The sequence below is a fragment of the Echinops telfairi genome, unplaced genomic scaffold (assembly GCF_000313985.2).
Source record: "Echinops telfairi isolate 266 unplaced genomic scaffold, ASM31398v2 ScPeMD7_7475;HRSCAF=8513, whole genome shotgun sequence".
Classification (NCBI taxonomy): domain Eukaryota; kingdom Metazoa; phylum Chordata; class Mammalia; order Afrosoricida; family Tenrecidae; genus Echinops; species Echinops telfairi.
In genome coordinates, this window is record NW_022111379.1 from 6,272,919 (window position 1) to 6,298,973 (window position 26,055).

Below are 26,055 nucleotides of genomic sequence, written 5' to 3' on the forward strand. Positions count from 1 at the left end.
TAAGCTCAAGTCTCAGGAAAAACAGCTTCTCAGTCCGAGATAACTCATCCCCACACTCACCGTGCAGCGTCATGGCCCACATTCACACCCTTCCTCTTGGTGAAGCTCAGGAGGAAAAAACATTTCCAGTGTTTTTATTGCCAGCCTTACTCTCAAGTGGACTTTGGAAATACTTACTCTGGGCATTTCTTTGAACTTCTGTTAGTTATATGACGCTGAGAAACAATGTCATTTTTATTTGTTTTATTGTGGTTGAGAATACACAGTGCAAAGCATACACCAATTCAAGAATATCTACATTGGAAATTCATTAACATTGATTACATTCAAGCTGGGCACACATCCTTAACCCCCTCTTCTGTGTTGTGAAACGGTATTGTTTTTCTCTCCCTATTGTGCCTCCTCAGGTGACGCAGAATGATATGATAATGGCCGAGAGGCTCTTTGGAATCCTAGCTCACGTGGCATCTTCTGAATTACCCCGGTACCGCACGATTTCAATTCTGGGTGATGCCAGGTAACCTTTCACTTCTGTAGTTTTCATAAAATTCCTATCATGCTAGAAAAGGTAACAAAATCCACATACTCCTTAACCATGCCATTTACTCCTCCCATAAGCATTTATCCCGATTGATTTTGTGGCTGTCATTATTCAAGCATTGAGTGTATAAGGATGCATAGGACTAAGGCCTTGTTTCCTTGGGCCTTGTAATCGAATAAGATGAGCAAAACACATGCTAGGGTTTCCGAGGCTGTAGGAGAGGGCATGGTGCGATGAGGAGAGAGTAACTCTATGTTTCGGGGGAACACCAGGGAAGACTTCACCAAGGGGATGTCTAGCTAGTTAGTGTGTTAGACTGGACTCTTCAGAGAAGCAAATAACCCTGCTGACACTGGTATGTGTATGTCTGTAGAAAGACAATTATATTGAGAAATGACTCACACAGATCCAGAAGTAGGCAAATCCAGTCTGGGTCTAGTCCGTGGGGCAGACAGAAGGTGAAGGTTTCTCCCGACTCCTGTGGCTGCAAGGACTGAGGAACAGGAAGCAGGTTGATGAAGCAGGGAGCCCCCAGGCTGGTGGACGGTGAGCCGCAGGGAACGAGACAGGCAGACTGAATCCAATGTCAGCACTTCGCTGATGGCTCTTGGGATGGAGAGACTGTATAGCAGGAGGTCAACTAACCGGATGTGGGATCCTGATCCATCAGTAGAAGTAAGCTAACTTTCACACGCTGTCAATTCATACTAAGAGTCAGCCACCCCCTGACGAAAACCAGCCTCAGTTGCATCATGGGTGTGACCAGAATAGATCTCCCTACAACTGCTTGACTGCTTCCCAGAAGATCCCATCATGGAAGTGACCACAATATGCGACATCATATCATGAGAGAAACCTGGTCCATCCAAGTTGACATAAAACTTAACTATCACAGCCAGGGATGAGCAGGAGTTTTTCAGGTGGAAGGTTTGGGGGAAAGATCTGCAGAGGCACTGGGAATTTTAAGTAGTTCAGTATAACTGAAACATGGAGTGATTGTGAATGAGGAAATGAGGTAGAAAGTCTGAGTGCAGTCTGATTTTGAAGAGCTGTGGAATGCTCACAAAATGAAAATGACTTGTATTTTATACTTTAGTGCAAAATGATATGATTAGATTTATGTTTAGAAAGCTTCTATTTGAGCAAACAGACACTAAAGGACTGAGATTATGAAGGCTTGAAATAAGGCAGTGAAAATACAAAAGGAAAAAATAGAAAAATACCTTGCAAGTGTATTTGACAGAATATATGGACAGAGGGAGAAAAGTCAAGGACAGTGTATTAGTTATGGTCCAGTAATAGGTAAGATTCACTCTGGCTGAAGTCACCCATGTAGTCCTGGTGGTGAGTGGGTTAGGTTAGACTGCTAACCACAAGGCTAGAAAAATAACAGTAAAATAATCTTGAAGAAAGTGGAAGGGAAGAAATAATGAAGTTAAAAAATTGAATGAATGAAATGTTGGTTATTTAAAATGCTAACAAAAGTTTTACAAGACGCATCTGTGTACTGTTTTTATAACTTAAAAAATCACTAAAGAACATAATTTCAAGTAAAGATTTATATGTTACTATGTTAAGCTGAATTTCCTGTAGGAACGCATCCAGTAGCCCTTTAGATGCATATGTGGAGAGAAACGGATATGAAGAAAGTGGCTCACAGAGGTGTGCAGTGGGCAAGTCCAACCCAGGCACGCTCAAGCCCACGGGCCACATGCTAGGCTGGAGGCTTCGTTTGACTCGCACCCACCGCTGTGGGGAGATGATGTGCAGGAAGACCACAGGCTGGTGGCTGCAGAGGCAGATGAATTCGAAGTCTGCAGGGCAAATGACAACTTGCGGGATCGGCAGGAACCATGACTAGCTCAGATCCAAAGAATCAGAGTTCCATGAGCCAGATGCAGGATCCAGACGCAGAAAAAGCAAACAAGCTTTCCCACAGCATCCACTTATATTGGATGCAGGTCATGCTCCCAAGGCAGTTACATCAGGGCTGTGAGCTGAGTAACGGTGTTGCATTCCCACCTAATGTTACCCCATTATGGAGGCTTACAACTAATTGGCTCTGATGGCATTGTGTTAGGTCATGGAAGATTATAGGTGTTGACTGCCAAACCACTAAGAATCCTGACCTAGCCATGTTGACACAAGACCTTAACTATCAGTTACTCACTTAAAAAAAATGATAAAACCATACTAACTTGTGTTAGTATCAACTCTGTTGAAGAAGAGTTGATGCATTTGGATTGTGGTGCTGCCAATGAACATTGAAAGTACCGTGGACGGCCAAGAGAGGAACCAAACCTGTCTTGGAAGAAGTACAGCCAGAATGCGCCTAGGAAGCCAGGTTGGTGAGACTTCATCTCACACACTTTGACTTGCTATCAAGAGAGAGACCCCTTCCTGGAGAAGGGCCTCCTGCTTAGTACAGTGAGTGGAAGGGCAGGGACAAGAGAGAGAGTGTTGACGAGATGGACGGGCACAGTAGCTACAACAAGGGGCTCAACATAGTCATTGTGAGAATGACCCAGGATGGGCAGCGTTTCCTTCCGTCGTTCATAGAGCTGCTGTGAGTCAAGACGGGCTTGACAGCACCGAGCAGCAGCAGCAGCAGCAAATACCCAGGAAAAGGCATGGAGTTGGCAAAGTGTGCTCTCTAACTATCTGAATTTTATTCATGCATTATAATTATTCATTGCATAGAAAACTTGCATGCTATAATATTAAGTGAAAACATGTTATAAAGTGATATATTTAGTATAATCTGAGCTCTTATTAAAATATAGATAAGAAATCGATCCTGGAAACAAACAAACAAATAAATAAGATAAATAATCCAGTAGAATTATATTTTAGTCTATTTCTTTATACTTTTCAAAGTTTATACTCTCCAAATTTTCCAAAATGATTGCATTAAGCTTTTAAATCAGAAAAACGAATTTTTCAAAAGATAAAATGGATTCCCCTACTGCCCTTTACCATCAGTTCATGGTTCAAAGTGACGTAGTTGTGTCAGTGCACTTAGAGACGGCCTCGTGGGTGGAAGCCATAAGGCCATCTTCATGGGGAGGCCTTGCGGTCCACTGGATTTCTGGTGGGCTCGTGGATGTCCACTACTATGACCCCTGTTTGTGTCCCTCTGCATAGTCACGCGAGGTTTCTCTTTCATCAATTATCTCCTACAAGGACCTTGCTCGGATAGACACTAATAGTTAGAGATTTCCAGTTTGGAGTTTATTTTGGTTTTGCCAAGACGTAAAACAATGTCCATTTCCATTTTCTGGCTTGGAGTAGCATTACTCAAGCACATAATGCACTGAAGAGCTACCTTGTGTGATTTGAAGAGGTCCTAGCCTAGGGTTTATGGGTAAGGCTGCAGACATCTTCATGTTCATGGTAATTATTAAACACAGGAATTCGATTGAGCGACCTAATTAGTAGAAAGGCTGAGGTAATGAGTTGAACTCAAATAACGATCTCAAGTTCAGAGAAAAAAAGACATTTTAATAAGTTTGGGATGTCATTCTCTAAATCTCCCTATTTCTGTTCTATAGGAAGAAGCAATTCCGGTATCTCCTAGAAACCAAAGGGAAAAAGCCAGGCATTGTCAGTGAGGAAAATAACGACAGTAAGAGACCTACAGGAGAAAACACAAATCGTGCTACACTGAATTATACCACAAGAGAATTTTACAATGAAAAGCTGGAGGTACAACTCCTATTAACCTTTGCATATTTCTTCTTTAGTCATTTATGATAACTTTTGTTATTCTAAACTGTTAATCAGCCATATATACAAAGATGGGGACAGTAAGCCTCAAGACATTAAAAGGAAGTAGAGGGCACAGGTAAAAGAAGAGATCATTGTTCAGTGTTTTTATTTCACCTGAAAATTTGTTCAAAACAAATCCATACCAAAAGCTCAAGCCAAAGGTCCTGATTTATCTGAATTAAGAAAAAGGGTAAATGGTGAGGGCTGACGATGTGATAAACATAATTAACACACTGAACTACACATGTGAAGCCTGTAGATACTTCCCATGCCATGTTACCTGTCTATGGTTGATGCGAGGCGTCATCGGTCAGGTCTGACTTAGAGCAAAGCTGTGTACCACACGAGTCAGCACTGCCGTGTCCAACACCAGGGCACCAGTGTTGCTGGGGTTGAGCCCTCGGTGGCAGCAGCATTGAAGGCCGCCTTTTTGCCGCTGAGTCTCCACCAAACATGGTGTCCTACTGCAGGGTCTCGTCGCTCCTGATAACCTGTCCAAAGTACATAAAACGGAGTCCTACCAGCCTCGTTTATAGGGAGCCTTCTGGCTGTCCCTCTTCTAAGCAGACTTGTGTATTCTTCTTGCAGTTCACAGTATAGACAATATTTCTCACCATCACCCTAATTCAAAGGCATCAATTCTTCTTTGGCCTTCCTTGTTCATTATCCAGACTTTGAATATATATGAGGCAATTGAAAATACCATAGTTTGGGTCAGGCACGCGAGTCCTCAATAGGACATCTTTGTTTTGCACACTCTAAAGAGATCTCTTGCAATAGACTGCCTTGTGCCCCCGTCATTTGGTATATGGTCTTCCATGGGTGTTGACTGTGGTTACAAATAAAATGAAACCACTAGCAGCATCAACATTTCCCCCCTTTATCGTGATGCTACTTCTTGGCCCAGTTGTGGGGCTTTTTTCCTCATTAATTTGAGTTTTGTGCTTCAAGTCCTCCTTGCTCTCATCAAGCAGGATTAGTAATGAGTCTTTCTCTAATCTAGATACCACATTCTTCTTCAGAGAGTCTAGTTTCTCGGATGATGTGCTCAGCACACAGATTGAATAAGTATGGGGAAAGGATATAACCCCGACACACACCTTTCCTGATTGAAAACCATGTAAGGAGCCCTGCTGGCATAGGGGTTGCTCCCCACCAGGTCAGCAGTTTGAAACCACCAGAAGCCCCGTGGGAGAAAGATGGACCTTTCTACTCCAATGGCATTTACAGTTGCAGAAGCCCGCAGGGGCCCTGTTGGATCACTGTGAATCGGAATTGAATCAGTGGCTTTTCTTGGTTTTGGTTTAGCATCCTTTTGTTCTTTGCAAACAACTACCTCTTTTCTATGTTGTACAGGTTCTTCATGAACACAATTCATTGGTCCATTCTTAACACGATTATCCATAATTTATTCTGATCCACAGTCAAAAGCCTTTGTTTAATCACTGAAACACAGGAAACACCTTTCTGGTATTCTCTACTTTCATACAAGACCCATCTGACATCAGTCATGATATCCAATGATGCCCCTCATCTTACATCCTCTTCTGAATCTGCTTCGAAATCCTCGCTGTTCCTTGTCAAGTACTCTTAACCACTTTTAAATTATCTTCAGCAGAAATTTACTTATGTGTGAAATTGGTGATATTGTTATATAATGTCTGTATCAGATGGATACCTTTTTTGGAAGGGGAACTAATGTGGACCCCTCAGCTCAGTGACCAAGTAGCTGTCTCAGACACGAGGAACACTTCCGTTGGGTAAACCATCTGTCAGTTCCTGGAGCTTCGTTTTCACCAGTGCCGCTTGGACTTCTTCCTTAAACACAATCACTTCTTGACCATAAAGACCTCCTGACACGATGGAATGTTTTGGCGTAGTGGCTCTGTGTATTCCTCCCATCGTCATTTGGTGCTTCCTGTGGCATTTACCGTGTTGCTCATGGAATCCTTCAATATGGAAAAGCAAGACTTGCTTCTTTACTTCAGATATTTCATCTTGAAAGATGCTGAGGGTATTCGTTCCTGTTGGTTTTCTAACTCCAGGTCTTTCCACATCTTATTACAGTACTTTATGTTGCCTTGTTAAGCTTGCCTTTGAAATATGCTTAGCTCTTTTACTTTATCTTCCTTCCATTTACTTTATTTAGTTTTTTAATCATTTTATTGGGGCTTGCACAACACTTATGACAATCCATACATCCATACATTGTGTCAAGCACATTTGCACATTTGTTGCCGTCATCATTCTCAAAACATCTGCTTTCCACTTGAGCCCCTGACATCAGCTCCTCATTTTTCCCCTCCTCCCCCTCCCCCTCCCTCATGAGCCCTTGATAATTTACAAGTCATTATTTTGTCATATCTTATACTGTCCAACATTTCCTTTCACCCACTTTTCTGTTGTTTGATTTCCAGAGAGGAGGTTATATGTAGATCCTTGTAATCGGTTCCCCCTTGCAACCCTACCCTCCCTCCACCTTCCCGGTATCGCTACTCTCACAACTGGTCCTGAAGGGATCATCCGTCCTGGATTCCCTGTGTTCCAGTTCGTGTCTGTACCAGTGTACATCCTCCGGTCCAGCTGGATTTGTAAGGTGGAATTGGGATCATGATGGTTGTTCCATTTTCTTTAGTTATTCTTCAAGATCCAGACTCTCTTCTGAGATTCCTTTTGGTCTTTTCTATCTTTTTCATAATCGATTGCTTTCTTCATGTGTGATGCCCTTATCTCATCTGTTCTTCAGTGTTCAATGTGCCTGATGTGTTCTTGAGATGGTTTCTAAATTCAGGAGTGACATAGTCAAGTTTGTACTTCGGCTTTCATGGTCTTGCTTTGGTTCCTAATTTGGCTCTCAGTGTTGACTTGCTTTAATTATTTTCAGCTTCAGCTTGAACTTTCATGTGAGAAATTGGTGGTCTGTTCATCCTTTTTCCGACTGAAAATAATGAGTTTTTCCACTATCTCTCCCCACAGATGTAGTTGATTTGATTCCTGTGTATCCTATCATTCGAAGTCCATATGTACAGTTATCATTTATGCTGTTCAAAAGGGCATTTGCAGTGAGTAAGTCATTACTCTTAAAAAGTTTTATCATGCACACTCTGGTATGCTTTCTATAACCACGGCCACATTTTGTAGCTGCCGGTTCTTTGTTTCCAGTTTTTTCATTGAAATCATCAGTCTTTGTCGATGCATCCTGATTGCTTGTTTGATCCGCGTCAGACTGCAGACGTTTGTGAAATCTTCCTGTTTGGCATTAGCCATTAGTGTGTACTACAATAAAAAGTAGAATTTTAAAAAGAAGAAGAAATGGACATAAACTTGCTGTGCGGCTTTAGGCAGCCCATGCTAAACTGGCAGAGAGTACAACATCGCCTCCACTTGGTTCTTGGTTCTTGGAGCCTGGGTGTTTGCATGCACTTCTTCCAGTCGCCTGCAGCATTAACTCTTTGGTTCCCAACTATGTGACAAACCATTGACCTGTTTTGTTCCCAATACAGCTACTTAGCCTGAAATATCGGAACCCCTTCTTCCCTTCAGTCTGTGCTCAGATATTTATGGGTTGATAACACAATGCCGTGGTGCCGTGGGAGCTGCAAAGATGGGATCGTGCAGCGCCTTCCTTGATAGTGCTCACAGGAGAGCAGAGACATGGGTCCCTACATAACAAATCTGAGCCGGCCAATAGCATTTGGTGAGCATTTATGACTTACATGTACGTCACTACTTGAAAATCATATTTATCCTCTCATCGATTATAAATAGTTTAGAACCGAAATGTCCAAGAAAGTAGTTTTCCAGATTTTTAAAAACATCTGTGGAGCTCTTTATTCAAATTGTACTGGCATAGAAAGCCCAGCACGTCGTTACATAATGAAGACGGAGGCTCAGAGCTTTATTTGCTTGTCCTTCTCTTCTTTTCCTTCACCCCAACCTTAATTCTCAAGTATCTTTTGTAACTCCCAGGTCTATCAGGGTCACACCTTGAAAACCCAGGGAGAAAGGTCTGTATAGTGCCCTAAAGATGTTGCGCTTCTGCTTTAAATCCTCTTACTACAAGAGGGGTGCTGTCTGGTAAGATGGTTGGCCATCATTGAGCCATTCCAGCAGTGAGCAAAGAAATACTTACCCATTTAAGCTGACATCTGCCTCCTCGTAATTGTCATTTACTGATCTGTCAGTGACAGATCATTTACCACTTCTGTAGTAAAGAGAACAGGCCTCTCTTCTGACGAGCAGCTTTAAATGCTTAAAATCAGTCACCGTGACTCTCTTTCGTCCTCTCTGTATTCATGGGTTCCTTATTAAAAATCATGTTAAGCATCTATCACACACCAAACACGACCATACCCGAGCTTTGAGAAGACATGGTTCTTGCCCGTAGGGATCTTGCATTCTAATGTGGAAGATAGGCATTGGCATGGGATAAGATACAAACTAAAAGATCACGAGAGGAGAAACAGCTCATCCAGACAAGGGGCTATTGGGTCAGATCTTCTCATGGCGGCTTTTCCTCATCTCTGCTGACCTTCCGCTGACCAAGCACGTGTTCCTTTTCTAGTGACCAGTCTTTTCCGACGACCTGTTCAAAGTCAAGGGGCCAACTCCTCACCATCTTCACTGTTCAGGAACAATCTGGTTGTGTGTCTTCTAAGACTGATATGTTTGGCCTTCTGGTATTGATATTCATCATCATCAAATTTACATGTACACATTCTTCTTCAGTTTTCCTTTTTCACTGTCCAGTTCTCACATGCATATGATGTGATTGAAAAGCCCATGGCTTAAGTCAGTGTCACCTTGGTACCAAATGTGACATTAAAACTTGTGAGCAGTCCTTTGTAGCTTGACTTACCCAGTGTAGTACATCACTTGGTTTCCGTGTCACAGACATTGCTTGTTGATTCTAGTAGAATGAAGTCATTAACAAATTCCAAATTTTCTTCTTTATCATGTTGTTTATCAATCTAGTTTTGAGAATGTTTGTTTTCTTCACTTCAGGTACAATCCATATCGTTAAGGAATTGATAATTCCAGGGCTTTTTCAATTGTTCAAGAGAACCGAAAACTTAAAAAATAAAAACTTAAAAGTTTCTTTCAAGCATAATGTTGACTCCCAAAGGATTGCACAGAAAAAGAAGAGCTAGACTTGATATGTAAGAGTAATGGAGCAAAAATACTCAATGAATTGTCGTCCAGCAGAATATAGGGGAACATTAAGTGAATGATACAGAACAACGTGACCAAGTATGGGTTATGCTAGGAATGCAGGGAAGAGTCCCTTAGTGAATTCTATGACTCGATCTGAGGGAGGGGGGCCTGAAAAAGAGTTTTATACAACTCAGTGTCTATTCCTAATATTTAAAAATCAATCAGGATAAATGGGACTAGGATATTAAGCATTTTGCTTAATGGTAAAACCCTAAGAACTTTGCTATTTGTGGTAAGTAAAATTCTAACTAAAATGATCCCCATGACTCCCAGACCCTAGTGTATTAAGTACGGGAAACCTCTGACGTCGTGTCACCATGACATATGCCAAGGGTAAAGGGATTTGGCAGATGTAACTAAGGTTCCCAATCAGATGATTTTGAGTTAATAAAAAAGGGAAATACTAATCAGGCAAGTCCTTTAAACCAGGTCCAAGCTTTCCCTGAGAAGAGTCCGTCTTCTGTGCTTGGGAGAGGGTCAGCAGGAGGCCTCTCGGGTCTGAGCGGAGCTGCTGGCCAACAGTCAGCCAGAGCATCGGACCTCAGACTTAACAATCGCAAGGAACTGAGTTCTACCAGGAGCCCTATGCGATTAGAAGAGGCCTCTGAGCTTCGGGAAGTTGGGTTGCCTGAGACTTTAACTGAAGTCTTGAGCCCAAGACCCAGCTGACCTATGCCTAGACTTCTGATATGAAAATTCTGAACTAATAAAAGTGTGTGGTCTTAAGCCCTAACGCTTAAGGTAATATAGCATTGAAGTCAGGATCAAGACAAGGAAGTCCAGTAATACCATTATTTTTTATCCACTCAGCCAGTACAGTTATGTAAGAGAAAGATATTAAAGGTAACTTGTAAAGAAGAGTGTCAACAATTGCTATTTGTGGACAATATTATCAAATACCTAAGAAACCTAAGAGAAATAACTGAGAAACTATAAAAAAAAACCTGTAAGAAGTTTACTAAAGAATTAGAAACCAATAGCTTCTCTCTATAAAAGAGCAACCAGGAGGAATATTGAATGGAAGAAATACTCAAATTACAACAGCAACATAGAGAGAGAGAATGCTTAGTAAAAAAGTAATTAAGAAATGAGTAAAATCAATGTGAAGAAAACAAATAGATAATATAAAAATTCCATGATCTTCATGTTTTCTAATGTTAAAATGTAATGCACCGTTTGTATTCTATTACAATGTCTGTGTGTTATAATGGGTAATGAAGCACAAAAAAAGATTTGTACAAATGGAAAACCCTACCATATGTTAGATTGGAAGACTACACCAAAAGCTGTCAATTTTTACTTTTGTTAATTAAAATTTTAATATGTTTGTGCGCTACTGATCATGAAGAAGTGAACAATCGCAGTCCACCCAGCACCACTGAGGAAGAGCAGGGCTGGCGATCTGCCGCTACAGAGGTGACGACCCAGAAGCCTGGTGGTGCAGTTCTGCTCAGTCACGTGGGTCACCAGGAGTCAGCTCACAAGAGAACAATAACAAAATCAAACCACCGTTTTTCATTGAAGCCATTTCTCAATAAGTTGGTCCCATAGGTCCACCGGGAAAATAAGCAAAAGCAGCCACGAAAACGCTGAGCCCAGGGGGAGGGGGCGACATGGCAGAGCCCGAAGCCCATGTGAAGGCTCGTTCCTTAGAGCAGTGCGGACACCTGGCTTCGTGGAATGGGGTGGTCAAAGCTCTGTATATCCAATACAGAAGGGATTTATTATATGGAAGTGAGGAATCTCCAACGAGACGATGGCTGATAGGGGTATCATTGAGGAAATGAGGAAAAATGCTGGGTTCAGGAATAACATCTTACATCAGGATAAATTCTAAATGGATTATATAGTTAAAGGTTAAAAAGAAAATATAAGCATACTTTATAAATTATCTAGGGTTCATGAGGGAGGGGGACAGGGAGGAAGGAGAAAAATGAGGAGCTGATACTAAGGGCTCAAGTAGATACCAAATGTTTTGAGAATGATGATGGCAACAAATGTACAAATGTGCTTGATACAATGGATGGATGGATAGATTGTGATAAGAGTTATACGAGCCCCCAATAAAATGATTTTTTTTTTAAACAAGAAAATAGAAGAAGCCCTGGAAAATCAATGATCGCCTTGAGATGTGCGAGCTCTTCAGGAAAATAAAATAACCAAGGGCAAATGGAAAAAAATTGTTCTCAACTAATCTTAGAGTAAAAAGGAGCTCTTAGAAATCAGTATACGAAAAAGAACCAAGAACCCACTATAGGTTGTACTGCCTCTTCAAAAATCAGTTTTAAAAATGAGACCATTCACCATGACAACAAAGACCATGTAGAAATAAATCATAAAATTTGAATAAGCATCGTGGAGAAAATTGTAAAACTTTGCTGAAAGACAATAAAAAGGAACTAAATAGTTTATGTTCATGGGCAGAACTCTCTACCCAATAAAGAAGTCCATTCTTCCTAAATCAATCCATAACTAGAAAGCAGTTGTAATAAAGATTTGAACAAGGGTATTTCTGGAATTTTCACCAGTTGATCCTAAAATTTATGACAGAGCAAAGGATGAACTATTTAGCAGAGTAAAAAGATAAGGAGAAAGTGCCTTACCAGATAAGAGGTATTATTATAAAGCTGTGGCTAATTAATAGGAGCCCCGGTAGGATAGCGGTTAAGCCCTCAGCTGCTAACCACCAGTCGTTTCCTAGAGAAAGAGCTGGCTGCCGCTTTTGTAAAGACGTACACCCTGCAAAGCTCCAGGGCATGCGCCTCTGTCCCACTGGGGCACTGCGACAGGGAACGACTCCAGAGAATCTGAACCCACCTGAACATTTTGGAAAGGATATCGGACTAACAATCAGAAAACATCGTTTTTCTGGGCCTCTGATCTTACCTTTTATGACCTGGGAACTTTGGCCATGTCTCTTAATCACTCTCTCTCGTCTTGCAACCCAGCCTTTCTTCCACTATACCATGCCCTTTGCCTCTTTAAAAGTATTTAACCCATGTGGGCACAAAGTACCCAGCGCCTCTCTTCTGTCTGTCCTGACTGGTGGCAGTTAAGTGAGGTTGGCCTCACAAATGGGGGTTCGCAGACACTTGCGTTGCGTACGTCCCATTCTGTGGCTTGCTGAGAGCCCCGGTGGCGTCATGGTGGTGAGCGGGGCTGCAATCCAAAGGGTTAGCAGTTCAACACGCTAGCTGCTCCTTGGGAGAGAGATGGGGATTTCCTACTCCTGAGAAGAGTGACAGTCTCAGAACCCACAGGGGCAGTTCTGCCCTGTCCGATAGGGTGGCATGCGTCGGCACCGATTGATGGCAGGGAGTTTGAGTGAGCTGCATGCTAGCTGTCCATCCAATTTACTGATTCAGCCTTAAAACAATACTGAATACGAGCATTGAACCAGAGAGCTAAAGAGGCCGTCAGCACTCAAATCCTGCCATACAGGTGAGGAAAGCTGGGAGTCCAGGTAGAGTACCCTTAGTACCCTTAGTCCAGGTGGTGAGGTATTGACGCAGGCCTTCTGGCTCTTGACTTGGACTCTTTCACGAGTCAGGGTGCGGCTTCCCGGAAGCCTTCTTGACCACCCTCATGCAAAAGGCTCCCTCGATTCTGTGTTCTGTCTAAACACCTCGGCCAGCCCTTGACTAGTTTGTCCAGCTTATTTGTACAGCGCAAGCCATCTGGATAACGCGACTGCAGCCACCTTGTAGACGAGCAAGGGGTTGTCTGTCGGAAAGTATTTAGTCAACGGAGTCTAGTCCTGAGAGCGTCTCTGAGCCATCATCAAGCGGAGGCGTGGATTAAGTCCCAGTGCAAGCGCCAGTCAAAATCATTCTGTACCAAACCTACCTTTGACCTCCATTTTTTCCAAACCATCATCACAATACTATGATGCAGTCATATAAATAATCTTGTCCAGAGTTGTTCTCATCAGGGTTGAACTTACAAAATTCTTGCTTTGTGAATCCCACAGTAGTATTGTGGGATTTAAAAAAAACAAGCATACGAAAGCATTTGAGAACAGAAAAAGCTTTATCCAAGGCACACCAATTCTATGACGGGTCAGGGCAAGAAAAGTAGCGAGCATGTGCTCCTAACAGGCTCATGCTGGATGGTCAGAGCGAGCTGTCCTGGGAGAGAGGAGTAATTAGCTTGGAGGAGAGAACTGATGAGGTATAAAAGCTATCAAGCACAGTTACTAAATTAAGGGTTATTGCAAATACAATGCTGTATCAACATGTTTACAAGGAGAGAATGGAAGGAACTATAGCACGGAACTGTACAGCAACAGCAATTGCGCAATGTCACTTTTGAACAGTTTAATTTGCGTTCGAGTATTTAACATTATGCATCCCTGCAAATGATTTTATTTACTTATTTTTTGGTTCTCGATTACCATTTTTTTTAGTCTTAACACTTGAACAACTCTGTGGTTTTAATTTTTGTGTTGTTCAAAATCCTGTCTTAGGGAACTTAGAAACATTCTCTGAATATATTCTTTCCCTCTGCTGGTAATAATTGCTTTCTTTGCTCACTGTATAATGTTGCTTTTTTTTGTTTACTGCCCCCCCTCCCCCCCAGTGACGCGCACTTACCCTTCTTCCTGCCTCTGTGCAGGCCGGAGATGCTGAGCGTTCAGAGAGAACAGGTACCGGTGTCGTCATCCGCAGGCTCACTTCACTACTAAGTCCTGGGTGCATTTCAGAGTTCAGGAAGTTCGGTTAATCTGAGAAGTAGACAGCTGGAACCATTTGTTTTTTATAAGCTCTCAAATTCTGTACCTATTTTTATTATAGGTCAACACATGATGTTAGCACATCATACCAAACATGTGGACTTTGAATAGTAACTGATGATTTAGACCAAAGTTCATGTCCTAAGAAAATTTCCAAAATATGCCTCTTTATAGAGAAAGAAAGATACTTGGGACTTGTTGTTAACTTATATTAATCAATTATGTATGATTAATATATTATATTGCCTTAAAATCATTTTTTAAAAACTTTAAGAGGTGAAAATGTGGAAAACAATCATAGTTTCATGACCCAAAGACAGTCTTAACACTCCAGTATATTTGTTTCCAATAGTTTTCTGTACACGTTTGCCAAATTTTTCATTAAATTGTACACAGTGAGGTTGAAAGAATTTTACAATAAATATCCATAGACTCAAAACCTTAGATCCTAGAATTAATATTGTACTATACAATGAGGCTACTTATTTTATCACATAGCTCTGCATTCTGACTGTCTCTATCCATCAGTCTCTTAGTTTTTGTTCATTTCCAAATAATAAATCAATTTCAAAATGATAAATAAGCTTTTTATTTCCAAATAAATAATGTCATGCTGAGAGAAATCAGTCAGTCATGCAAGGACAAATGTTGTGTGATGCCATCACTATAAGAAGTCAAGGAAAGGTTTACATGTGGAGAGAAACATTCTTTGATGGAAAATAGGGAGGGACAGGCAGGGTACAGAGGGTGAACACTCACTCCCTGCCCTTGAGTTGATGCTGACCGAGAGCAACCCTATAGGCCAGGGTAGAACTGTCCCCATGAGCTTCTGAGACAGTAACTCTTTATGGGAGTAGAAAGCCCCGTCTTTCCTCCTGAGGAGCAGGCTGGTGGTTTCAAACTGCTGACCTATGGTTAGCAGCCCAACACATCACCACTAGGCCACATCGGGAAAGTTAATGACAGTGTGGACTCACCATTAACAGACGCTTAATGATGGGTGGAGGGAAAGGCAATACAAACTAAAGGGACGACAACGCCACATGACCACTGGGAAGCGCGCGAGTCAAAGAGAATAAATGTGAAAACAATTGCGTGTGCAACCTGCAATCGTAGTAGCAGTCATAGCATCTGCGAGGAGACACACAGGCTGACGACGGGCAAGGAGAGAATGACTGCACGCATGCGTACAGCTCTTCCTAAACACTCCAGCATGCAGAGCATGCCACAACTAGAGTTCACAGTGTACTGTTTGATGCCATGTTTCTCTTGAGCCAAAATTAATATACGATGAGACAAATGTTTGTCATACAATTGCTGAGTTTAAACACATTCACATGCCAGGTAACCAAAGCTCTGTCAAAACAATCCTATGTGTTTTCACCTACTGGTGTGTTCACTTTGCTTTTTGAAATTTTCACTTTTAGCTTTTAGTGTAAGCATGTTACTTGCTATTACAAACCTTCCTAAGATTGCATTTAACGCACTATTTATTGATATTGTAAATTCAACCCTTTAGCTCATCTTGAAATTATTTTGGGGTTTTGATATGCGTTGGAAGTTGAAATAGATCTTTTTCCTGGGAGCTAAATGTACCATTGATATTTTGTTTCCTCCTCATTGCTGTGAACTACTTAATTTACAAATCTAATGACTAGATCCATTCCACTGATCTTCCTGCGTGTATTATGACAACCACTTCCCAAAGGTCTGGGTAACCCGCATACATCTTGAATAGCCACATTACTCAGTAATAAATATCGAGTGACTGTGTCACTCAATAATAAGTATTGGATGGTGACCGAAACGAATGGCAGCTGCCCTCTGGATGTGTGACACTTTTTCTCTGTATGTGTATGTTTACTGAAATAACAAGCACAAAGGAATAAAAAGGTAGCATTTCATCAAAAGTAAAAGGAATTTTACAAAGTGAATGAACCAATAAAAAAAGTAAGGAATGTAAATTTGTGATTTCCACATTGGGCGGCTGCCCAGCTCCCACTTTAGAGAGAACCCCAATTACAAGTGTGATTTTTAACAAGTGCTTCACCAAACTCAACAAAAAATTAGGTTGTTTCTGCCAAACTGGCGTGAATCGGCTGAGCCCCACCCCTGACTCTGTCCTATAATAGTGAATTCAGAGCATTTAACGTATGTGTGTGGATATTGACTGACCTGATGCCAAGTAAAATGGTCAAGATCAGTTAGTTGCCTGATCCATCTCTCACTGAGCGCGCACAGAGGCCTGGGCCTTCACTGGCTTGCATGAGCTAAAATCCCGAACTGAAGACGGAGCGTCTGCTCAGGTGGAAACAGCCCCTAGGAAGCAGCGCTCCCGCTGCAGAAAGCAGAGCTGTGCGGTGGAAGTAGATGCAGGCTGGGAAGTCAAAAACAAAACAACCCCCACCACCCAGTCGATTCTGACGCACGGCCACCCTGACGCAGGGTCAGAGGAGCACAGCCGCCGTGGGTTTCGGAGACTGCAAAGCCTTCAGCCTCCTCTTTGTCTCCTGGAGCGGCTGGTGGGGTTGAGCCTGCTGCCTTGAGGTGAGCTTTCGGACATGTCGCCCACTGAGCCACTAGACCGTGAGCCTGCGCCCTGTTGGGAGTGTGTTGAAGAGGGGGCAGGAGGACCGACCTGCATGGGGAGAGGGGGTCAGGGCAGGCCACCTGAGTGGCTCTCGTTCCCCTCCTGGTAGCCCTGGCCCTGAACGTGGCATTTTCTTTTTCCGACAGGAAATAAAGGAAAAAAAGAAATTCTGCAAGATGTACATCGACGACCTGGTGAAGGAAGCCATGGAAATCAACATGAAACACGAGGCCCTGCAGAAGCTGTGGCCGCAGATGTTCATTGAGCTCGTTCGGGACGCCGTGATGGAGATCCGCAACAAAAACGCCTACATGAAGCTCTGCCTCCAACAGCTCACCGACCACAAATAGAACCGGCCTCGCAGGCCCAGCGGACCCTAGCAGGTTTATTTTCTTTCCTCCGAGGGTTGACAATATGTAGAGTAAGCACGCAAAAGCAAGGCCACCACCACCCTCCTGCACTCTGGACGGACAGCATCAGGACGCACCGCCTGCGGTGCCTGCCACTCCGTGCCGGGGGGGGGAATGGCAGGCAGGCTGGCTGGCTGGCCCCATCTCGGTGGCGAAAGAAGGGCCTGCCCGGCCTCCAGGGGCAGGTGGCGTAGAGAGGAGTGGGTCTCCTGAGTTGGCTGCTTGCGCTCACGGGTCCCCCGCACCAGCACGCAGCACGCAGCCTCTGCATGAGTGGCTCCTACCTACCTTCAGCTGATAATTGCAGATATTTGCTTTTTACATTTTCTGTCATGATTTCAAAGCCAAAAATAGGTTCTTTTTTATGAGTAAAGAGTAAACTTATTAATAAATTAGTATTTGACAACAAGTGTGTGCCTCATTTATGCCCTTGGACTGGTCACCTTCACCTTCACCTTCACCGTACTCGAGTTGGGCAGGGTCTTGGCTGTTCACGTGGAGGAGAGGCTCCCCTCGTGCTCTGGGAACACAGTCTCAGGGCCCCACGGGAAACCCTGGGGGTCGCATGGGGTAACAGGGCAGTGAGTCAAGGTGCCACAAGAAGAATATGCTTGCGGAGTGTTGATCGCTGGAGCCAGGGCACTCAAGACATCAGTAGTCTGCTTCAGACAGCAGAAAGGGGTCTCCTCTGCTATGAGCCACTATACACAGTGTGCGTGTACCCCCAGGTGCACACAAACATCAAATCCAATGTCTCTAATCCCGCATGAAGATCAAAGAGGCAAGCGAGATGCAAGCCGAGTTTTGGCCCAGTGCATGCTGGGGAGGCTGTGGGGGCTTGTCCATCGCCCTAACTAGAGGCGATGCCATTTCAAAAAAGTGATCTTTCTGGGCCCTGATGAGGACTTGTCCAATTCCTTCAGCTCTTGCCCAGCAGCTATGATGGTAGCAAGAACACCAGGATGGGGGAAAACAATCTTCGACATTATAAGACAATGAAATACACCAAGATGCTTGGAAGGCAGCGGAGAGGGTGAACGAGCCACCTGCTGAAGAGACTGACCACTCCCCCCAAGAGGAGGGAGTGCTCGGGATTTGTAGGGCAGCCTCACGTTTGAGACTTCAGCCTTTGCGTCACACCATTCTGGGGTCACATGTTGGCTTCCCCCCACCCCCTACGTATACGAGTTAAATGTTCAATCATATTAAGAAGAATTGTGGAATCATTACTGCAATCAATTTAAGACCATTTTCTTCTACTCATTGTTGCTAGCTTCCCATTTCCCCCTCCTCCCCCGCCATGCCCCTGGGTCATTGTTAATCCAGTGACTGTCTCTACACGTCTACCCTCCTGGGTTTCCTGTACAGAAACTCACGTAAAACACACACAGGAAGCAAACAAACAACAACGACTAGAAAAACCTCATTCGAAGAGAAAGAAATTATTAAAAGTGGGAAACTTTAAAATTAGGCAAAAAGATAAGGTGTGAAACTTTCACCTGTCTACATTGGCCATAGTTGACTTTACAGTGCTCTCTGTTTCCATCCCTGGACGATGCTCTTAGAGAACTCCAGGAGGCGTAATCCACGTGTGGAGCCCGCAAATGGATTTGGGACCTCCAGGTGATGGTACTGAAGGGACCAGGTTACTAGCTTGGGCCTCGTTTGAACCTGTTTCCTCCTCTGACTCAGATGAGGAATAAATGAGACAGTGCATGCAAGGCACTCGCCGTGCAGCTTCCCACACTGCTGACTCCCTCTGAAACTGGCTGAGCCAAAGGGTTTATGCCCCAGGACAGGAAGAGCCGAGTGTTGCTCTGGGCTCCTTGAGCCTCTCTCTCACTTAAAATACATGGATCCTCCTTCTCATCTGGATGGTGAGCTCTCTGTGGGCCTGGGGCTGGCTGGGGGTGGGGGTGGGGTGCAGGAGGGTTCCACCTTCTTTGATATCAGGACTTTGAACCAGTTTGGTCTGGTTTGACCCCCTGCAGAGAATTAGTCTTTCCATCCTTCGCCCACCCCCAACCCCAGATATACTGAATCAAGTCTACACCAGGTGATTCTCCTCCGTGTATCTTCCTAGGTTCATACCTTGAAGAAGGTACCTTCTGGCCTTCTTAAAATGCATGTTCTGTGATGGAAACACAACTCTGAGCAGGGGTGGAAGCCACGAGAAGCCCTGCGTGGTACAGAAATGAGATACCATCTCGAGGGGGATGTCGGGAGGAGAACCCAAATCAGCTTCTCCCGGAGCTTCTGCGAATTGAAAGCCTCGGACTCCTCCGGAGCGTGGCAAAGGGCTGTTTGCGGGTCCTAGGATTTACAAGGGTAAGCCGCCCCAACTCTATTCATTTCACAGAGCTCGCACAACAAAACACCACCAATGGTCCAGCTTCTAAGGATAAATCTGTTTTCTCAGTGTTCTGAAGTCAGGGTGACGGCAGGGTGGCGTTCATCCTGAGGCCCCGGAGAGAAGATTCGTGGCTCCCTGCGCTTCTGGGAGTCTCAGACATTTCTTGGTATGTGCATGCATTGCATGTCTGTCTGTCCTCGGTCTGTTGGTCCGTCTCTGTCCTTTCAAGTGTGTTAGGAGAACACCACTCAGATGAGATTAGGACCCACCTTACACTGGTAGGGCCTGTGTAAACCGATAGCGTCTTTAACGCCTTTAGTTACATACAAGGTCATAGTCACAGATTCTGGGGTTTGGGGCTGCAGCAGATCTTGTTGGGAAGCACATCTCAACCCATAAAGTCCTGCCCTTTGACCCCCAAAGTCATGTCCTTCCCACGTGCAAAATACTTCCACCCCATTCCAGCATACACTAAAGTCCCAACCCATGTTAGCATGGACTCTTACATTTAAAAAATCGTGACTTCTGCATCACGTATGGGTGACCCATGAAGCCCGGATACAAGTTACCACCAAAATACAGCAGTGGTACAGGCACAGAACTGACTTTGATTCTAAAAGGGCGAAATTAGAGGGAAAGAAGGGGTCTCCAGTCCAAAATAAATCCAAAACTCAGCAGGACAAATGTCATTCAATTTCAAAGCTTGAAACAAAAATCCTCTGTAAAAAGCGTAGCTTGTTAAATGCTTAGCTGATAAATGGCCTGCCAGCTTCTTCCTCTATATGGGCTGCCCCCTAAGTCCCAGCCTTGCTACGAAGGAACTTGATCCTCATGCGATCCCAGCCCTCCTCGGCCATTCTGAGAGAATCTAAGGAACTAGGTCCTAAGTCAGCCAGCTTGCTCAGGCACTGCTGGCTGCAGCTCTAGTAACAGGGCTTTTGTGCATGCAGCCAAACCTCCTTACACCCCAGTTTTGGTCATTTGTTCTCTTCATTTCTTTGTACCTGAGTTCCCTCGTCTGTCCCCATCATCCTACATTGATTTCCATCTCTTGACCCCTAATCTTACCTGATTGCAAGTTTCCAGCGTCTGTGTTCTACTCTTCAAGTTCCTGTGAACTGCAGCTCTCCTTCCCCCCAGCCCATTTTGCTAGCTGAGTTCTTCAAACTCTCACTGCCACTGAGTCCAAGTCAACTCTACTCACAGAGTAGAACTGCCTCTGTGGGTTTCTGAGACTGTAACGTTTTACAGGAGTAGAAAGCCCCATCTTTCTCCCATAGAGTGGCTAGTGGTTTCAAACTGCTGACCTTGTGATGAACAGCCCAACACGTAACCACTATACCACTCAGGCTCCCTTTAGTGAACCCCTCACTCTCACTGTCATCAAGTCAATGCTGACCCATAGAGACCCCCTGAGGGATTCTGAGACTGTTTAACTCTTTCTCCAATTCTCCCAGAGTAGACTGTTGGTTTCAAACTGCCGACCTTTAGGCTCACAGTCCAACTGCATACCCACCATGGTGCCAGGGCTCCTGGCCGAGTTCTCAGATGAGGATAATCAGCAGATAAGGGGCAAAGGGACTAGGACCTTCTGGGTCTGGGGTCAAGCAGGGTTCCTGGCTTGTGCATGGTGATTCCTGAAACACCTGCCTTCTCTACTTGGGCCTGCCCAGGTTTCTCAAGATTAGAGGAGAAGAAATGTACACATGACAGTCTGAGACTATCCTGGCTAGTGAGTGCCGAAGGGTAATATTTTGGTTATTTTTGTTGTTTGTTTTAGCAAGGAATCTCAAGCACAAATGAAAAATGGTAGTTTGCTCAAAACAAGAATCTCTCTTATCAACCCATCCCCTCCTCAGCATGATGGTGCAGCATCTCAGTGGGTCAGTGGACTATTTGATTTGAGGCTGGTTTTCACTGGCTCTGAGGATGCTTCTGATATGTCCCCACTGCCTGGGCCTCACTCCACTGAAGTCCCAGGCATGAAGTCTGACATGCGAGAGGGAGCAGCTTTACTGTGCGCTGGATCTAGTCCAGGAATACTCTGGGAAGTTATTCCCCTCCATGGTGCAATCATAGAGATAGTAATAATATTCGTTGAGCAGTGTCTCCAGTGTCCTAACCCCCTTTACATGCGTTGTCTCATTTAATCCCCAAGGGCTGTGGACTGGGTATGTGACTTAGGCTGTGTTCTCTGAAGAAGTAACAGCAGTGGACCGTCTACATGTACACACATCGTGGCTACGCGCCGTCCACTCGGCTCATCTTCACAGCGGCCCTGTGCACAACAGACCAAAACACTGCCTAGGCCCAGACCGTGGGTGTTTGAGCCACACTCTCAGTCATCTTGAGGGGCTCCCTAGTTTTGCTGACCCTCTCCTTCACCAAGCATGAAGTCCTTCCCTGGGGACTGGCCTTTCTTGATAACACATCCAACGAGGAGAGAAATCGCCCCATCCTTGCTTCTAAGGAACATTCTGGGCTGTACATCTTCCAAAACAAATGTGTTTGTTCTTTCTGCACTCCGTGGTACTTACAATAGTCTCCACCAGCATCATAATTTAAAGGAATTAATTCTTTTTCAACCTTTTAAATGGCCAAGCTTTCACAAGCTTATGAGGCCATTGAAAATACCATGGCTTGGATCAAGAGGACCTTAGTCCTCAAAGTGACATTTTTTGCTCCTTAGTACTATAGAGAGAGAATTATATCAAAGACATGACTCACACAGTTATAGAGGATGGCAAGGTACACCTCTGAGGGTCAGGTGTCAGCCTGGATGCTTCTCTTGACTTGCAAAACTCCAGGGGCTGTTTATCCCAAGGTCACAGGTCAGACTTCTGGAAGTAGAGAGACTGAATCCCAGGTTGGTAGGTACTATGGCTGATGATGATTCCTGAGACTGACGGGCAATACAGCAGGCCCCTGGCCTGAGTCCAAAGCACCGAGGGCTGGGTGATGTGCCAGATGCAGGATCTAGACCCACTTGTTGAGAAGCAAACAAGCTTTTCCAGTGTCCCCCTATATTGGAAGCAGGCCACCCCTCAAAGACATATCCTTTTAAACGATTGGATCTTCATAGCAGAACTTATCATGGAAATGAACACATTCTGTTAGATCTCATCCTAAATCTCTATGTCTTAACTGCCAAACCATGGAGAATCCTGGCCCAGTCAAGTTGATACAAAACCCCATCATCACAGTATGATACTTACCCCCATTTGAACACTAGAAAACTGAGGCAGGAAGAAGTTAAATAACTCACCCAAGAACATTCCAGTCACTGAATAGTAAACACAGGACATATGCATAACCGGTCTTAAGGATCCGGCACCTGGATGAAATGTTAGTGCCCATGGGTCTTTTCCTAATCAGCTTCCCGGTTCTGTTATTATGCTGATCTAGAATGGCAACTTCACACAAAATAAAAGATGAGAGTGTCTCAAATAAGCCTATACACCAATCGCATTGCAGGATTTAAATGTAGATTGCTACATGTCTATGTAATATATACTGTATACTGCAGGATTTAAATGTAGATTGCTACATGTCTATGTAATATACATTATATATACTGTAACTACTAATATAAAATCTATAAGCACACATGCACAGTGTGATGTATTGTTTGAGGGCACATGTGTACAACACGGCGTCGTGGTTGTAGCTTTTAGGTGCCACGGAGTTGGTTCCCACCCATAGCAACCCCATGCACAACAGGACGAAACACCACTGAGTGTTTGAGTCCCTTGCTGCAGCCACCATGTCAATCCGTTCATTGAGCATCTCCCTCTTTGCAGCTTCCCCTCCACGGTGGTAAGCATGATGTCCCTCTCCAGGGACTGGTCTCTCCGTATCACATGTCTAAGGACACAGACAAAGCCTCTCCACCCTTGCCTCTAGAAAGTACTCTGGGTGTCCTTCTTCCAAGATAGGTCTGTTTGTTCTTTGGTCAGTCCACGAGACTTTCAATATTCTTCACCAGCACCAGAATTCAAATGCATGCCTCTGTATTAGGTCTTCCTCATCCAACGTCCAACTTTCACAGGCCTCAGAGGTGATTGAAAACACCCTGGCTTAGGTCAGGCACACCTTAGTCTTCCGAGTCAGATCCTTGCATTTCAACACTTCAGTGTGCAGCACGTTTACCCATTGCAAAGCACCTTTTGGTCTCGACTGCTGCTTCCATGAGGATTGCTTATGGAGCCAAGCAAGACCAAATCCTTGACAACTTCAATCTTCTCTCCAGTTATCATGCTGTTCCCTATTGGTCAATTGTGAGCATTTTGGTTTTCTTTACATTGAGTTGTAATCCACATTGTAGGCTGCAGCCCTTGATCAGCAAGTGCTTCACGTCCTCCACACTTTCAGCAAGCAAGGCTGTGCCATCTACACATCGCAGGCTATAAGAAGCCTTCCTCCAAACCTGTCACCACGTTCTTCTTCGTTGGAGAGAGTCATAGAATCGCATGTACATAGGGGGTCAGCTGGGGGGTGGAGGCAAAGGCAAGCATAGAAGGGAGGACACAGGCGGGAGGCTCGCGCAGTCATCTCGGCGATCGGAGTACGGTGGGAGCAGCCAGGGTGGCAGCCAGTGGCTGCATCTTGGGTGTATCTTCACAATGGAGCCAAGGAATTCCTGATAAATCGGTTGTAGAGACTGGAGCTAAAGATCATTCCAAGGTTTGGGGGCCAGTCAGCTGAAAAGATGGCGCTCCATGCACTGAGATGGGAGCAAGCTGTGAATGGAGCAAGTTTCAGGAAGGGTCAAGAGTCCATCACGGACTTGCGGACTCTGAGATTGCTGATAGAATCCCGGGACCAGGTGCGGCTGTCTGAGTCAGGAGCTGAGGAAGGGCATCCGGGCTGAGCTAGATTTTCAGAAGTTGGGAGCCATTGGCATATTGCATTGTCTGTTTGCATCCTTATATTTCAGAGACTAAATCGAGGTCACTTGTAAATAACAATCCCAGTTTACGTGTCTCTTAACTTTTGAGTTTTTATTTATGTTTCTCTTTTCACTCAGTCGGATCTCTTCCTATTTTCTTGAGGAGCTGTTATTCATTAAGCTGCTATTCAGAGAGCAGCTATATTTTGTTCCCATATTTTTATTGTAACATTTTGATTCCATGCTTATGTATTATTATGGTTGGTTGACAGAGGAAAATATAATTCATTAATCTCCTCTTTGGACAAATATGACTTCTTTCTCCCAACTCCTAATTGGTTCGTTTAGTAAGATATGCTTTGAAGCCAAGGGAGGAGAGGAGTAGAGAAGAGGGAAAGAGGGAGAAGAGAAGAAGGGAGGAGGGAGGAGCGGAGGAAGAAAGGACGGCAGAAGAAGAGGGAATGATGAGAAAGGGGCTGGAAGGGCCACAGGGAGAGGAGAGGAACCTGGTAATGTTCAAAATAGAACACAGACGAGATTATTCCAGAAAATATTCTGTTTGAACCTTGAACAAAGGTTGCTTTTTAAACCCGGATTTTATGGGTCAGCGGGAGATGGATAGGGTGCCGTGGCCAAGAAGTTCAGGACCACGTTTGAAACATGCTCACAGCCCCTTACGCTCACGAGTATCGACGGCATACATGTGAGCCTGCATCGTGAGTTTCCACTCATGTTTGTGTCTTTCAGGCTCATCATCGTATGTGTACTCTATTGCAGGTGCTGAATTATTTGTGAAAAGAAGATAAAGATACATGAGTATTGGCTACGAACAGCCCCAGTGCTCCAGAGGAAAAAGCGGTTCCTTGGGCTTCTTGGGCAGCGGAAGAGTTTGCCCTTTCTCTTCAGGACGCAGTGAGTCGAGTCCCCTGAAGGTGGAGCTGCTTGAGAGTTTATATTCCCTGTCTTCAGCTTTCAAAACTCCTAGTGTACAGAAATGCATGTAGAATAGTCTCATATATCTCTCAAATAAATGCCCTGTTAGCCATCACCAAGCATAACAGATAGATATGAATAGTTTTCTAATGGTTTCATATTTAAAAAAATAAAATATTGCGAGTACAGGTCAAGCCCCTGTGGACTCTCTTTTCCTCCCTAGAGGTAACAATAATCCTGGGTTTCACTGATTATTCATTTCTGTTATGATGCTAGTCTTCTTTATGCATGAATGCATAGGAAGTTTATTGAACTGGGATTTTATATCTTCAAGTTTTACATAAGTGGTATGCCATATGCATTTTTCTGAAAATAGTTTCACTTAGTATTATACTTCTGAGCATTATCCTCATCAGTGAGAATAGCTCTATTTCATTCGTTTTTATTGTTATTTAAAACTCTGTTGCATAGCCAATGCACTAGGCATGTGCCAGTTTCTTATTGGCAGGCACAAAGAGAATTCTAATTTGTAACTATTACATTATCTTATATTACAAACAATATTGCTTGGAATAGTCCTCAAAGTAACATCATTGCATTTCATCACTTTAAATAGGTCTTGTGCA

General features: G+C 44.0%; 1 protein-coding gene across 1 annotated transcript in view; it reads left to right on the top strand.

The window, feature by feature from the left end:
- The window catches only part of LRRC49 (leucine rich repeat containing 49), a 149,360-nt gene extending 131,696 nt beyond the window's left edge, over positions 1 to 17,664 (top strand). Inside the window, exons 15-17 of the mRNA XM_004712013.2 lie at positions 408 to 517; positions 4,093 to 4,246; positions 16,992 to 17,664. Of these exons, the coding sequence (XP_004712070.1) occupies positions 408 to 517; positions 4,093 to 4,246; positions 16,992 to 17,195 (468 nt within the window). The 3' untranslated portion in view covers positions 17,196 to 17,664. The remainder of the gene's footprint in view (positions 1 to 407; positions 518 to 4,092; positions 4,247 to 16,991) is intronic.
- Positions 17,665 to 26,055: the final 8,391 nt, after the last annotated feature.